This window comes from Neltuma alba, unplaced genomic scaffold (genome assembly GCF_004799145.2).
Source record: "Neltuma alba isolate B1F8T4 unplaced genomic scaffold, ASM479914v2 tig00010982_pilon, whole genome shotgun sequence".
In the NCBI taxonomy this organism is placed as follows: domain Eukaryota; kingdom Viridiplantae; phylum Streptophyta; class Magnoliopsida; order Fabales; family Fabaceae; genus Neltuma; species Neltuma alba.
In genome coordinates this window covers 189,761-203,800 of record NW_021635744.1, presented here as the reverse complement: position 1 = coordinate 203,800, position 14,040 = coordinate 189,761, and the positions used below count along the sequence as shown (strand labels likewise).

Here is a 14,040-nt window from a genome sequence, read left to right as displayed (position 1 = left end):
ATCACTATAAAACTATAGTTTTAACAACAAGAATTGAAACTATGTGTATAAGAAAAAAATGAATTAGGTTTTAGAAACACAACCGCATTGGATGCTTTATTTAATTGTTATCCTGTCTATTATTTTTGCTCTACATGAAAATCAAGGCGAAAAAATTATTGACATGAAGTGCCTTGAGGATATTCTGAATTATATATATAAACAAATTCATTTTATGAAGTAACACCTTTAAAAATATTGCAAAACAAGGTGTCATAACTAAAAGCAAAAACAATATGTGTGTGCGCGCGCGCGCGCGGGGGCCAAGTCCATCATCTGACCTTGAAACAACTTCCAAAATATCAAATCTCACCAAAGGTAAAACTTGCTGATATATTCATCAATCTATTTCTTCCATTATAAAGACATGCAAATACATGGAATGCTATCCTTATTAGTACAAGCAAGCAAGGGAGATATAAAGGGATATAATTGATGGATTATTCGAAGTCTTTAAGAGTTCCGAGGCTGTCGTTTAAACTGGACTTTCAGAGGCGTATCATTCAGACCAAGTCGCTTGTTTCCATTGCTATCATGATACAATCCAATACTCTTACATTGAACCTTGCAATCTCTGCACACATGAGGACAATAAACCAGCTTATAAGCATTCTCATACTTCTCAATCTGAAACCAATTCCTCACAGTGCCTGCACCTGGCTTTCCTCCAACGCCATCAGTTGTTACGAACCACTGCCCAGAGGAATAATAATCATCGTCGTCCAGCTTCCACACATTGGATTGAGGGCAATCTGTTTCAGCATTGAACTCAATGTTGAGGTCAGTAGACACATAAACGATACCTTTGTTTGTATTAAAAGGGGTAAACGACACTGGTTCGCCTTGATAGCTAGCCACAACATCAAGCGGGCAATCTTGGCCTATGCTTGCGAGATCAATACCGCCACCGTATTGGGCCGGATCATCAGGAACGATATAGTAATAGGCGCCAACTCGGAGCTTCTTCCCTGTAGTATCAAGTACTGCTTCTGGAGTCGCCCGGCCGGCAGCGGGGGCAGCTCCGAGGATCGGCTTTGTGGTCAAGGCGATGATAAGGACCAATGCTAGCACTGTGATCATCTTCATCGTTTAATGCTTTTCGGATATATGGATGGAGATTTGAAGTGAATGGGGCTTGAATTCGTAGAGTCAAGGAATGGCTTTAATCCATGAGCTGAAACAATGCAACAGTCAAAGTTTTCGTCCAATAACGTTTAATGGCCGCATAAACTCCCCCCCCCCGGGGTTTGGTTCGCAAGGGCACGTAGATTTGATATAAGTGGTATAATAAACACGTATACGATCTATTATCTCATATATAGATGTGTAAAAATAATAAATAATTGTTATTGTTCTTGTAAGAACGTGCCAATGAATTTTTTTTTTCCAAAGCTTTATTCATTATATTAACTCCTTATTTATGATCAGAGATAATATATATTAGCCAAATATTGCTAAAACTTTTTAAATTTAAACGTATTCATAATTTCTTTGATGCATGTAGCACATCATACTAATAAATTACAGTAATTTTATATGGCTAAAAGAAAAAATATATTCCATCTGGACACATCTTCAGTGAGGATTCAAGTCTTGATTTGTTATATTGTAAGGGACTAAGATGTTCTGATAAACTCTTTAATTGTGTGTTTGTTTGTCCTAAAACATGAGGAAATCTGGTTGGACTATAAAAGACCATAAACAGGAAATTTAGCCTGAACCTTTAATTGAATGGTGTGGGGATCGGGTGTTTTGGTCTCTTTTTGGAATGAACACCCCCCCCCCCAAAAAAAGGGGGGGTATGTCACTTTTGATTTGGCTTAGTCAAGTCCAATCAAGTAATTAGCTGAAGAACTAGGTCCCATTTGGTACGGAGCGTAAAAGATTAGAGATAGGAATTGTGATTACAATTAAAAAAATTACTAAAAAGCATTTAGCATGAATAATTGTTTGTCATATAAGATTAACAAACCCATGAAAGTAGGCTGATTGGAAAATACAACTTCTCCCTATGGTATTTCCCAATCCTACGTACGTAGGTTTGTCTAATCCCACGTAATAAACAATCTCTTATGCTAAAATTTCTTTTAATAGATTTTTTCAATTCTAATCCTAATCTCTATTCTTCGTTTTTAATACTTCATACCAAACGGGACCTAGGGGTTAGTATAATTAGAATGCGTGCTCTTCAGAAGACACTAATGGGTGATTAAGAAACCTACTAGCACAACTTTTATTGCAGTAAAGAGGAAAATTAGACCCACTAATTAAGAAGTGATCGAGGCTGTAATAATAATCCAAGTCACTACTTATGCTAATAATATCTGAGTGGAATATAGTTGGCCAAACTGAGCATAATATTCTTAACACCCTCCAACGTATGAGCATGATTTAATTAGAACCACTGTTAACATTAGTCGTGTTTTAGATTTATTTTTCTTATTGTAGTTTATGTTTTATTGTCAATATTGCTAAACCGAGCTACTGTGGGAATCATAATACTTTATTCATAACTTTATTACTAGATGCGCTTTGTGCATTTACCGCATGGTAGGTTTAAACAATTTTCTCTATCACATTTTGAGAAACCATATTGTATAGTAAAAAGCTGAAATTCAAAATATCTACACAAAAGCGCACAATTTATAAAAAGGAAAAATTGTCAATCAGATTCTTTAATTTGTAAAGATCCTAATTGCAGTTAACTCGTTTGAATTAAAAAAATAATTTAAATTCCAAAGGACTTTAATGAGATTAAATATCAAAATATATTTATTAAAATGTCCTTCTTTATTAAGTGAAAAACTTTGTTCCTCAATGCTGGAACTATCGTTATCAGCGTCGCCAAGAAACACAAGCACTACTTTAATTTATTCATTTAAGAAATATAAAGAATAAAATAAAAAGTTAATGCTTGAACTTTAATTAGGCTAATCAGAAAATTAGGTGCTTGATGAAAAATTAAAAATAAATGTGTTTTTTGTATATGAAAAAATATATAAACCTTCCTATTGTTTGTAAGGAATTTCAAATAATGCATTTCATTATTTAAAAATATTAAAAATAGATGGGAGTTTCCTATGTTCTATACAATCCATAGTTCACAAAACTAGCTTTACGAACAAAGCAAGGGATAGGGGTCAGCTGGAACACGAAAGTAGTATATTGTTAGGCAGGAACCGGCGAGGAACACTTCTTTAATTTCAAGTTTCAACGGAAAAGAAGTTTTTAGAAAGACTTTAGCTTAAAGCAACTTTAAATGGAAAGAGTTTTTCATTATGGCCAATCGTATAAGTCGAAATCCTTGAAAATAAGTGCAAGTAAGTCCATAGATTCCACCATCACTGTGGACTATAAATTCATGCTCAATTCTCTGATCATCTCCCATCAGCAACAATCAAACCAAAAAGAAAGCTATAGTTTGTGAGCATTCAAATCAAAGAATGAAGATCACATTTGCAGCATTCTTCCTTCTCTTCGTCTTCACCACAAAGCCACTGCTCGGAGCCGCCAATGCCGCACCGGAACAAGTTGTTGATACTTCCGGCAAAGTGGTCCGAGCAGGAGCCAATTACTACGTAATTCCGGCAAACGGCGGTGGGCTTGCTCTTGCAAGCATAGGAGAAGAATGCCCACTAGATGTTGTGGCTGTCCAAGGCTACTCCGGCCAACCATTGTCGTTTACACCCGTCAACCCTAAGAAAGGCGTCGTTCGTGTCTCTACTGATCTCAACGTCGTGTTCTCTGCAGACACAGATTGTCCCCAGTCCAACGTGTGGAAGCTCGACGACTACGATTATGCCGCCGGACAGTGGTTCGTGACGACGGGTGGGGTCACCGGCAATCCAGGGTGGCAAACAGTGAGCAATTGGTTTAAGATTGAGAAGTATGAAGATAGTTACAAGTTGATGTACTGCCCAACTGTGTGCAGTTACTGTACTGTGCAGTGCAGAGATATTGGGATACATGTTGACAGCGACGGAAACCAGCGTCTTGCTTTGAGCGATTCGCCGTACAAAGTTCAGTTTCAGAGAGCCTGAAGATTGCTCCATCAACAAGAAGTTCATGAGTAATGTATAATTTATAGGTTTCCCAAGCAGCTGGGTTTCTATATCCTGCTCTCTCCGACTAATAAAACAACGAATAAATAAATAAGCTGGTTGAGCTTTTTATGCCCATGCATGCAAGTGTCCTTTTATCTTCTACTTTTTTATATTTTAATTTTGAGACTATATAGTACACACACATATATAGTAATTATCTTACCATCCACTTATAAAAAGTAAAAATATTCACAAAATTTTATAAATGATTTAGATCGTCTAAATAAATATGAAGCCATTATGGGCAATGAAATTAGATGTGCAGCCAGATCTATGTCTCAATCCCGTTTGGTAGGAAGCATTAAAAAATCAAGGGTAGGGAAAGAGATTGAGATTGACAAAATTTATTAAAAGAGTGTTTAGCATAAAAAATTATTTGTTATATGGGATTAATCAAATACATATATGCAGGATTTTGGAACACCATGGGGAGAAGTGGTATTTTCCAATCCCACCTCTATGGGTTTGTCTAATCCTATTTAACAAGTCATTACTTATGCTAAATATTATTTTAATGATTTTTCTCAATTACAATCTCAACTCCTATCCATCACTTTCAATGCTTCATATCAAATGGGACTTATAAGACCCAAAACCTTCAAAAATTACACAACTGATTTCACATAACTTGTCATTCATGTAATCCTCTTCAATATCTCCGAAGACTTTTTCTTTTAAAAAAAAATACTATCTTCGGTCCTTAACACTACTTTTGATCCTTAATACAAAACTAATTTGATGTTGAATTTGATCCTAAATATAAGACCCAATCTTTTTTGTCTCTACTATTTTTTCATCTTTCCCAAGCTAGTTCTTATGGTAATTACTTTGTTAAATATTTTATCAAATAATCGTTTTAGCTAATACGCTTGATTAATAACAGTATTTTAGGAAAAACAACATATATTTATTATAAACAACTAACTCAACTAATTTTTTTAATCTACTCAAATTAGTTAACAAACTCTTATATTGAGGACCGAAAGTAATATAAGACCAATATAATTGACTAATTTAAGAAAATCAAGAAAACTAAAAATTACCTAACTGCAGCATATGTAATATAATCTCCCTCAAATATTTATATAAATCATTAGCTTATAATCAGTTTACAAGCTAAATAAATTAGTTTGTTAAAAAAATAATATTTTAAAGTAATTTATCTAATTTTCTTAATCTTCTTAAAACAAGAGGTAGTAGCATACAATCATTTTCCTAACTTCATATGTTTTCTAGTTCCCTTTTCAATCTCCGATACTATTCTGAAATTTCATAATATTTGTTTACATTTAAGTAATATAAACTTCTAATAACTACGATTTGGTCTCTACATCCTTTTCATATTCTTTTTTTCTAATTCAAACCCTTCTGACTTTACATTTAAATCCCTGTTAGTGTTCTCCTTCATTTAAGCCCTTAGAACTTTCCCATGGCCTCTAACAGACTTAGTTAGATAAATATCATTCGGTTAGAGATTATTTTATTACTCTTAGTGTACAGCTGTAATTTAGTTAGAACATTCACGTGCTCATCTGTATATAACCCTCTATACAGTCCATTCAATGAATAAGACAATATACCTTTTCTCCTTCTTTCTCTCTCTCTCAATTTCTGCGTTATGGTATCAGAGCGGATATGCTCCGTTAATCTGCGCCCTTGATCATATTCTCTTTTTCTTTTTCCTTTCCTTTCTATCCCTTTGACCTATGGCTTCTGACAGTTCATCTTCTTCGATAACTGATAAATCTCAAGATCCAGCTAATTGTTTCTATCTCCACCCAAATGAGAATCCTTCTCTTATTCTTGTATCTCCTCCGCTCACGGGATCAAACTATCATCATTGGGCTCGGGCTATGACCATGGCTCTAATGAGCAAAAACAAGTTTCAGTTCGTTGATGGATCTCTCTCCATTCCTGACAAAGACGATGCTCTGTTTCCGGCATGGCAACGTTGCAACACTATGGTTCTGACTTGGATTAACCGAACACTTTCTCCTTCAATTGCACAAAGCGTGATTTGGATCAATAAAGCTGTTGATGTTTGGAATGATCTGAAAGAACGCTTCAGTCATGGTGATATTTTTCGAATAGCAGAACTCCAAGAAGAACTTTATCAATTCCGTCAAGGTGATCTCTCTGTTTTTGATTACTTCACTAAGATGAAGATTATTTGGGATGAGTTGCTTAATTTCCGCCCTTTACCTGATTGTTCGTGATGTGCTAAGTCTTATATCCAGCAAGATTATGCAATTCGCTTCCTTAAAGGCCTTAATGAGCGGTATTCTAATGTTCGATCTCAAATCATGTTATTGGATCCTCTTCCTCCTATCAACAAGGTCTTTTCACTTATCATTCAACAAGAACATGAGCTGACTGGATCTATTGAGACTACTGTATGCCTTGCTCGTGCATCAAGTTCATCTAAGCCACCTTTCAATCACTCATCCGTTCCATCGAACAATAGCAAAGTGTGCACATATTGCGGAAAGCCGCGTCATACAGTCGAAACCTGTTACAAGAAGCATGGTTATCCACCTGGTTTTAAGTTCCGAAATAATGGTGCTATGGTCCATAACATTGCAACACCAGATTCTTCATCAACTCGGGTTTTGTCCGATACACCTTCTGCCACCAACAATTCTAGTCCGATAACTCAAGATTAATACCAAAAATTATTAGCTCTATTACAACCTCTTGCTGCTACTCACGCTTCCTCTACACCTCCATCCACCTCTAATCATCATGTTAATCAAATGTCTTCTCTTACTCTTATGCCTAATCTTGACAAACAAGGTAATCGTACTGTTCTTTCTCTTCATGCTTCTTCATCTTGGATAATTGATAGTGGAGCTACTACTCATGTTTGTTTCTCTTTGACCTCATTCAAATCTTATTCCGAAATTACACCTATCCGTGTTACTCTCCCCACACATTCCACTGTTATTGCTACCATTTCTGGTACAGTTCAAATTACTCCTACTATTTGCCTTTCCAATGTTCTTTATATACCTGACTTTCGATTCAATATCATTTCACTTGTTCAGATGACTTTGGAACTTTCTTGTTGTCTTATATTCTTTTCTTCTCATTGTTTCATTCAGGATCTGAAGACATGGAAAACGATTGGTTCTGCTAATGTTTCTCATGGTTTATACATGCTGAGTAGTCACAATTCACAAGCTGCTTGTGTCAATTATGTATCTGCTTCTTCTAGATCTTCTCAGTTTAATCTCTGGCATTATCGTCTTGGCCATCTTTCATCTTCCGTCTTAGACATTCTTCATTCACAATTTTCTTTCATTCCTTGTATACCACACAATACGTGTTGTGATGTATGCCATTTTGCAAAGCAAAGAAAGTTGTCTTTTCCAACTAGTGTTACTCAAACTTCTCATTTTCTTGAGATTGTACATGCTGACATTTGGGGGCCTTTTCACATTAAATCTATTCACGGTCATAAATATTTTCTTACTGTTGTTGATGATTTCACTAGACACACTTGGATTTGTCTCCTCAAAAATAAATCAAAGGCTCGCACTTCTTTACAAAATCTTCTTGTTTTTCTAGAAAACCAATTTAATCAATCTGTCAAAATCATTCGAACTGATAATGGTTCTGAATTTCAAATGGTCTCCTTTATTCTTCAAAAGGTATTTTACATCAAACATCTTGCGTTGAAACTCCAGAACAGAACAGTACAGTTGAAAGGAAACACCAACATATTCTTAATGTTGCTCGTGCCTTACTGTTTCAGTCTCATTTACCTATGATTTATTGGTCTTATGCTATTATTCATGCTGTCTACTTAATCAATCGCTTGCCTTCTCCAATTTTAAAGAATAAATGTCCCTTTCAGTTACTTTTTCAAAAACCTCCCGACTATACTGCACTTAAAGTCTTTGGTTCCTTATGTTTTGCATGTACCTCTTCAGTTCACCGTACTAAATTTGACACTAGAGCTCGAAAATGTGTTTTTCTTGGCTTTAAAACTGGCACAAAAGGCTACATCCTTCTTGATTTGCATACTAATCAAATCTTCATTTCTAGACATGTTATCTTTTATGAATCCATTTTTCCCTTCACCACAAATCCACAACATCCTAACTCTATTCCTCTGCCTCAATCTTTTACCCCCGTTGATGATCCTGTCTCTTCACCATCAGTTCTTGATTTACTTCCACCAAATTCATCACCATCATCTCCTTCCATTGATAGCCCTCCATCTCAACACTCTTCTGCCTCTCCTTCTTTACCAATTTCCATTCCTCTTCGCCATTCCACCAGAACTCACAAGCAGCCTACATATCTAAGTGACTATCACTGTTCTTTAATTACTACTAATGAATCAGTTTCCATGTCTCCAGACTGCAAATATCCTTTACAGAGTGTTCTCTCTTACAATCATTTATCTCCTTCTTATAAACATTTTGTTTGTTCAATAACTGTTCCACGTGAACCTAAATCCTATCGAGAAGCCATTCAATATCCTGAGTGGCAGCAAGCCATGCAAGTTGAAATTTCAGCTCTAGAGCAGAATCATACTTGGATATTGACTGAGTTACCTAAGGACAAATCTCCAATTGGTTGTAAGTGGGTGTTTAGGACAAAATTTCGTGCTGATGGGAGTCTTGAACGTTACAAAGCTTGCCTTGTAGCAAAAGGATATACCCAAATAGAGGGAGTTGACTATTTTGATACCTTTTCCCCAGTTGCCAAAATGACCACTGTTCGATTATTACTTGCAATCGCTGCAGCTTCTAACTGGCATCTTGAGCAACTAGATGTCAATAATGCCTTTCTCCATGGGGACTTAAATGAGGAAGTCTATATGACTCTGCCTCCTGGATTTACTTCTTCTAAACCTCAAATGGTATGCAAACTACAAAAATCACTCTATGGTTTAAAACAGGCCTCTCGTCAATGGTTTGCCAAATTGTCTGCTGCTCTTACTTCTTGTGGATACAGTCAATCCAAATCTAATTATTCATTATTTGTCCGCAGTCATACCACCTCTTTTACAGCTTTATTAGTCTACGTGGATGACATCATTCTTGCAGGCAATGACCCCAATGAAATTAAATGCATCAAGATGTTCCTTGATGAATCCTTTAAGATAAAGGACCTTGGCAAAGCTCAAGTTCTTTTTAGGCCTTGAAGTTGCTCGCTCAACTACTGGTATAACTTTGAACCAGCGAAAATTTGCTCTTGACATTCTTTCTGATGTTGGATACCTTGCCTGCAAGCCAGTTTTGACACCAATGGATAGGTCTACACGACTATCAAAGGATCATGGTACTCCTCTTACTGATGTAGCTAGCTATCGAAGGCTAGTTGGTCGCCTACTTTACCTCACAACAACTCGCCCAGATATTTCTTATGCTGTTCAACAACTTTGTCAATTCACTCAGGCTCCAACAACTACTCATCATCAAGCTGCACTTCGAGTCCTGAGATATATCAAGCACAGCCCAGGGAAAGGTCTCTTCTTTCCAGCATCATCAAATTTCAAACTTAAGGCTTTTAGTGATTCTGATTGGGCTGGATGTCCTGACACTCGTAGATTTGTTACTGGCTTTTGTGTCTTTTTGGGGCGAGCTCTGATTTCATGGCGGTCCAAGAAACAAAACACAATATCTCGGTCTTCTTCAGAAGCGGAATACCAAGCTTTGGGGTCTCTCACTTGTGAAATACAATGGCTGCTATATCTCCTCGCTGATCTGCATATCAATCATTCTTCTCCGGCCATGCTCTACTGTGACAATCAATCTGCTCGACATATTGCTGCTAATCCTACTTTCCATGAACGTACTAAACATATCGAGTTAGATTGTCATCTTGTCTGAGAAAAACTTCAAGCTGGCATCATTCATCTGTTACCTATTCGAAGTTCACAACAACTTGCTGATGTTCTCACAAAGCCCCTTGATCCTCAGCCTTTTTCGAGATTAATGTCCAATTTTGGAATGATCAATATATACTCACCAGCTTGTGGGGGGTAACAGACTTAGTTAGATAAATATCATTCGGTTAGAGATTATTTTATTACTCTTAGTGTACAGCTGTAATTTAGTTAGAACATTCACGTGCTCATCTATATATAACCCTCTGTACAGTCCATTCAATGAATAAGACAATATACCCTTTCTCCTTCTTTCTCTCTCTCTCAATTTCTGCGTTAGCCTCTAAAAAGTATCTATGCTATGGCTCCAAAAAAAAAGATTAATTTGTGATTTAATTCTTGAAAATCATATTATCTTTTCAGCACATACCTAGGACTTTTGTTCAACTGAGATTAGTAATTAACTACTTGATTTAAACCTAATTTTAAGCTTCAAAATGCAAACTAATTATTTTAATGATGGAAATCGTAACAGAATTTCAATGAATTAGCGATGATGAAATATAATTTCATTGATACAATTCACTGTTTTTGTAGCGATTGCTCGAGATTGGACACCTCATTTCATTGTCCAAGTTCGATTCATCGTTACAAAAGGAGGTCATGAACCAGAGGAGAAAGGTAGGCGGTAACAATTAATAGATTTTGCAAATTGCACTCTTCAAGTGTATTTATTTATCTGTGTGTGTTAGTCAAAGCCGGTGGGCTTCTCGCGAATAAAGCAAAAGATAGCGGCCAAGTAAGACGACAAAGACAAATGTGCTTTCCACATCGACACAGAGCTTATCCTTATTGCCAATCGTATAGCTCGAAATCCTTGACCACTGTCCAGTCCAAGTTTTGTCCATGCAGGATTCCGCCCACTATAAATTCATGCTTAGTTCTCTGATTCTCTCCCATCAATAACCAAACCGAAAATAGAAAGCTTGTTTCATATCAAAGAATGAAGATCACACGTACATTGGTAGCATTTGTTCTTCTCTTCGCCTTGAGCATAAAGCCACTGCTCGGAGGAGCAGCCAATGCAGAACCGGAACCAGTTCTCGATTCTGGCGGCACAAAGCTCCGAGCAGATCGCAGTTACTACATAATTCCAGTTCCCGCTCCCCCAAGCGGTGGGCTTGAGGTTGTAAGAATCGGGAAAAAGTGCCCACCTGACGTAATTACTGTGCAAGAGGATCCGAGCCTACCATCATTGTTCATACCCATTGACCCCAAGAAAGGTGAGATTCATGTCTCTACTGATCTGAACATCAAGTTCTCTGTTAATACACACACAGGTTGCCCTCACTCGTCCAACGTGTGGAGGCTCGATGACTACGATAATACCACCGGACAGTACTTCGTGACGACGGGTGGGGTTGTGGGGAATCCTGGTCGGCAAACAGTGAGGAACTGGTTCAAGATTGAGAAGTATGAAGATGCTTATAAGTTGGTTTACTGCCCAACTGTGTGCGGAACCTGTAAGGTTCAGTGCAAAGATGTTGGGACTTACATTGATAGCCATGGTTACGAGCATCTGGCCCTTAGTGATGTGCCTTACAAAATTCAATTTCTCTGATATGCTTTCGTCATATATAAAGTTCAGTTTCAGTTAGCCGGAAGATCGTTTCATCAATATAAAGTTCATCACTATATCGGAATGTAGTTTGTCCCTAGAGGAACACTGTACTATATGTATTGCCGTTGCATATAAAACAATAAATAAATGAGCGAGTATTTCCCCCATAATTGTGTTTCCCCTCTCTCCTTTTTTTTTTTTTAACTTTTCTGAAATTTTTTATAGTTTATTTTGGGAAAATGTATAATAGTACACATGTAATAATTATCTTATTATAAACTTATAAAAACGATATTTAGATTAAAAAGATAGAAATAATTAATTTAGATTGTCTAAATAGAATATGGATGACATCGACATAAAAAGTGGAGGGTTAGATATTATCGACCTATCTCTTGAAAATGAAAGCCCTACTTGCCAAGGCATGAGCCGTCACTGTTTTCAAGGTTTATAAATGCCTTCAAGTCTTCCTGTAAAAGTGTCAATTAATTAGTTCATCTTCTTTTCCTTTTTGACATACTTTTTCCTTTAATTCAAGGGACAGACAACTTGATACTATGTGGGGTTAAACTCATGGCTATCCGTTGCAAGAGACCTTACATGGTACAACTTTCGATCCTCGAGCTAGTTAGATTCAATTTGGCAGTCTCAATCTACTTTATCTTCAATACTTACATATATTTTGCTCGAAGTAATTTCTATAGTAATTGTATATATTAAAAATATTTAGAAAAATATAATTTTAATACATATAATTGATAAAAATGTTTTAAGAAAGACAAATAAATTAATTATCTAATTCTTATATTAACGAAGGAATATGATACTTGACTATAAGGTATTGCTGCCAACCGATACTCTGTCAAGCTTTAAAAAAAAAAAATCTCAGCAAGATCCTCTTTGTTATGAATGAATCCATCCTTCTGCCCCAAAAAAAAAAAAAAAAAGAACGAATCCATCCTCCCTCCGTCATTTTTGTGTTTTAAATTTTCGATAATACACCATTCATCCTCCGTCTTTACGTCCAAGCACATGACAGTTTTCAACAGAGGTTCATTTTGGGTCGGTCCATCCACATACATGGGCCTAGTATTGGGCCTATATTTACTGGTCCATCCTTTGACCACATGCTTAGTGACAGCTGCGCTTCTCACATCTCAATGCAAGCCAATGAAGACTCCCCTTATTCAAAAACATATAGCTCACAGTGTGTCCCTAACCCACCTCATCCACAGATCAAAAACATATGCAGAGGAGTTTGTCTCGATTTGTAAAAAAATACCTCTGAGAAGTGTTTTTACGGTTACCCAAACATCCTTTTAGTTTCTTGTCTTTCTTATCCGCCAGCCAATAAAAAATCAAATACAGCACGCCTTCCCCCACACATTTTTTTTTAAAAAAAAAATCTGACTTATTACTATTATAATTTTACAAAAGTGTTGTATTGTACTCCTTCCTGTCCTATATCCCAAAAAAAAAAAATCCTATATATTTTGTTTCAAATACACCTTTATTTTTTATAAGAAGTGCAAGTGAGAGAATGAGTAGAAAAATAATACACCCTCTACTTCAAAAAATATATGATAAACTTTATCTATTTATGTTTATCAAGAAATTAGTTAAAATCATTTTAAAACAAAAACTATACAAGGTATACATGTTAGGGGTAAAATTGAAAAAAAAAACTCATCAAATTCGTAGACAAAAGTAGATATTAGTATCTTATAAAAAAAAAGTCGTTTCAACATAGTTTATCTTATATTTTAAACAGTAGAGAGTACAAAAGATTATATTAGAAAAAATGAGAGAAAGCTTATGAAAAAAGAGAAACTAAATTATTAAAATACGTAATAATTAATGCATAGGTATATAATAATTAGTATATAAATGAAAAAAATTAATTAAAATTCAGACATTACCAGGTGTACAAAAATCAAGACATAACTGGTGGAACTTAGGACCAGGCTGGTGAAGTATTTGAGAAGGCGAACGCGGTGAGAGAGACTCATCATCACGATCACTAAACAGTACAGCAGAAGGGAGGAAAAGCATGAAAAGGATTCTGAATTAAGCAACATGATATGAAACAACAAACACAAGGCTTTATCCTTCTGCCAATGGTATATATATAGTAGTCGAAATCATTGACCATCATTCGATTAATGCATGTACTAATTCTCTTCATCTCCCATCACTAACCAAACTAAACACAAACCTCCAACTTCGGAAGCATTCAGATCAAAGGATAATGAAGCTCACATTAGTAGCGGCGAGAGTGAAAGAGCCTCCGGTGGCCGGAAGGATCTGGTATGGGACAACGGGTCGGAGCTCTTTTCCTGTAGTGCCAAGCACTGGATCAGGACTCGCAGCTCGTGGTTTCGTGGGGAAGGAAAGGAGGAGGAGGAGGAGGAGGGAGAAGAGGGGCAGAATGGGAATAT

At 36.3% G+C, this 14,040-nt stretch overlaps 3 protein-coding genes across 3 annotated transcripts; 2 read left to right on the top strand and 1 right to left on the bottom strand.

The window, feature by feature from the left end:
• Positions 1 to 339: 339 nt before the first annotated feature.
• On the bottom strand, positions 340 to 1,125 carry LOC114760499 (miraculin-like). The gene has a single exon (XM_028949756.1). It carries the CDS (start codon positions 1,123 to 1,125, stop codon positions 493 to 495), a length of 633 nt encoding a protein of 210 aa, XP_028805589.1. The 3' UTR covers positions 340 to 492.
• Positions 1,126 to 3,426: 2,301 nt separating this feature from the next.
• LOC114760504 (miraculin-like) lies at positions 3,427 to 4,217 on the top strand. Its single transcript, XM_028949762.1, has one exon. It carries the CDS (start codon positions 3,483 to 3,485, stop codon positions 4,077 to 4,079), a length of 597 nt encoding a protein of 198 aa, XP_028805595.1. The 5' UTR covers positions 3,427 to 3,482; the 3' UTR covers positions 4,080 to 4,217.
• Positions 4,218 to 10,925: 6,708 nt separating this feature from the next.
• On the top strand, positions 10,926 to 11,772 carry LOC114760500 (miraculin-like). The gene has a single exon (XM_028949757.1). The coding sequence runs from the start codon at positions 10,985 to 10,987 to the stop codon at positions 11,600 to 11,602; it is 618 nt and encodes a 205-aa protein (XP_028805590.1). The 5' UTR covers positions 10,926 to 10,984; the 3' UTR covers positions 11,603 to 11,772.
• The last annotated feature ends 2,268 nt before the right edge of the window (positions 11,773 to 14,040 follow it).

Bases quoted from the DNA above. Each gene is read 5' to 3' on its own strand.
- LOC114760504 (XM_028949762.1), top strand. From the start codon at position 3,483: ATGAAGATCACATTTGCAGCATTCTTCCTTCTCTTCGTCTTCACCACA.
- LOC114760499 (XM_028949756.1), bottom strand. From the start codon at position 1,125: ATGAAGATGATCACAGTGCTAGCATTGGTCCTTATCATCGCCTTGACC.
- LOC114760500 (XM_028949757.1), top strand. From the start codon at position 10,985: ATGAAGATCACACGTACATTGGTAGCATTTGTTCTTCTCTTCGCCTTG.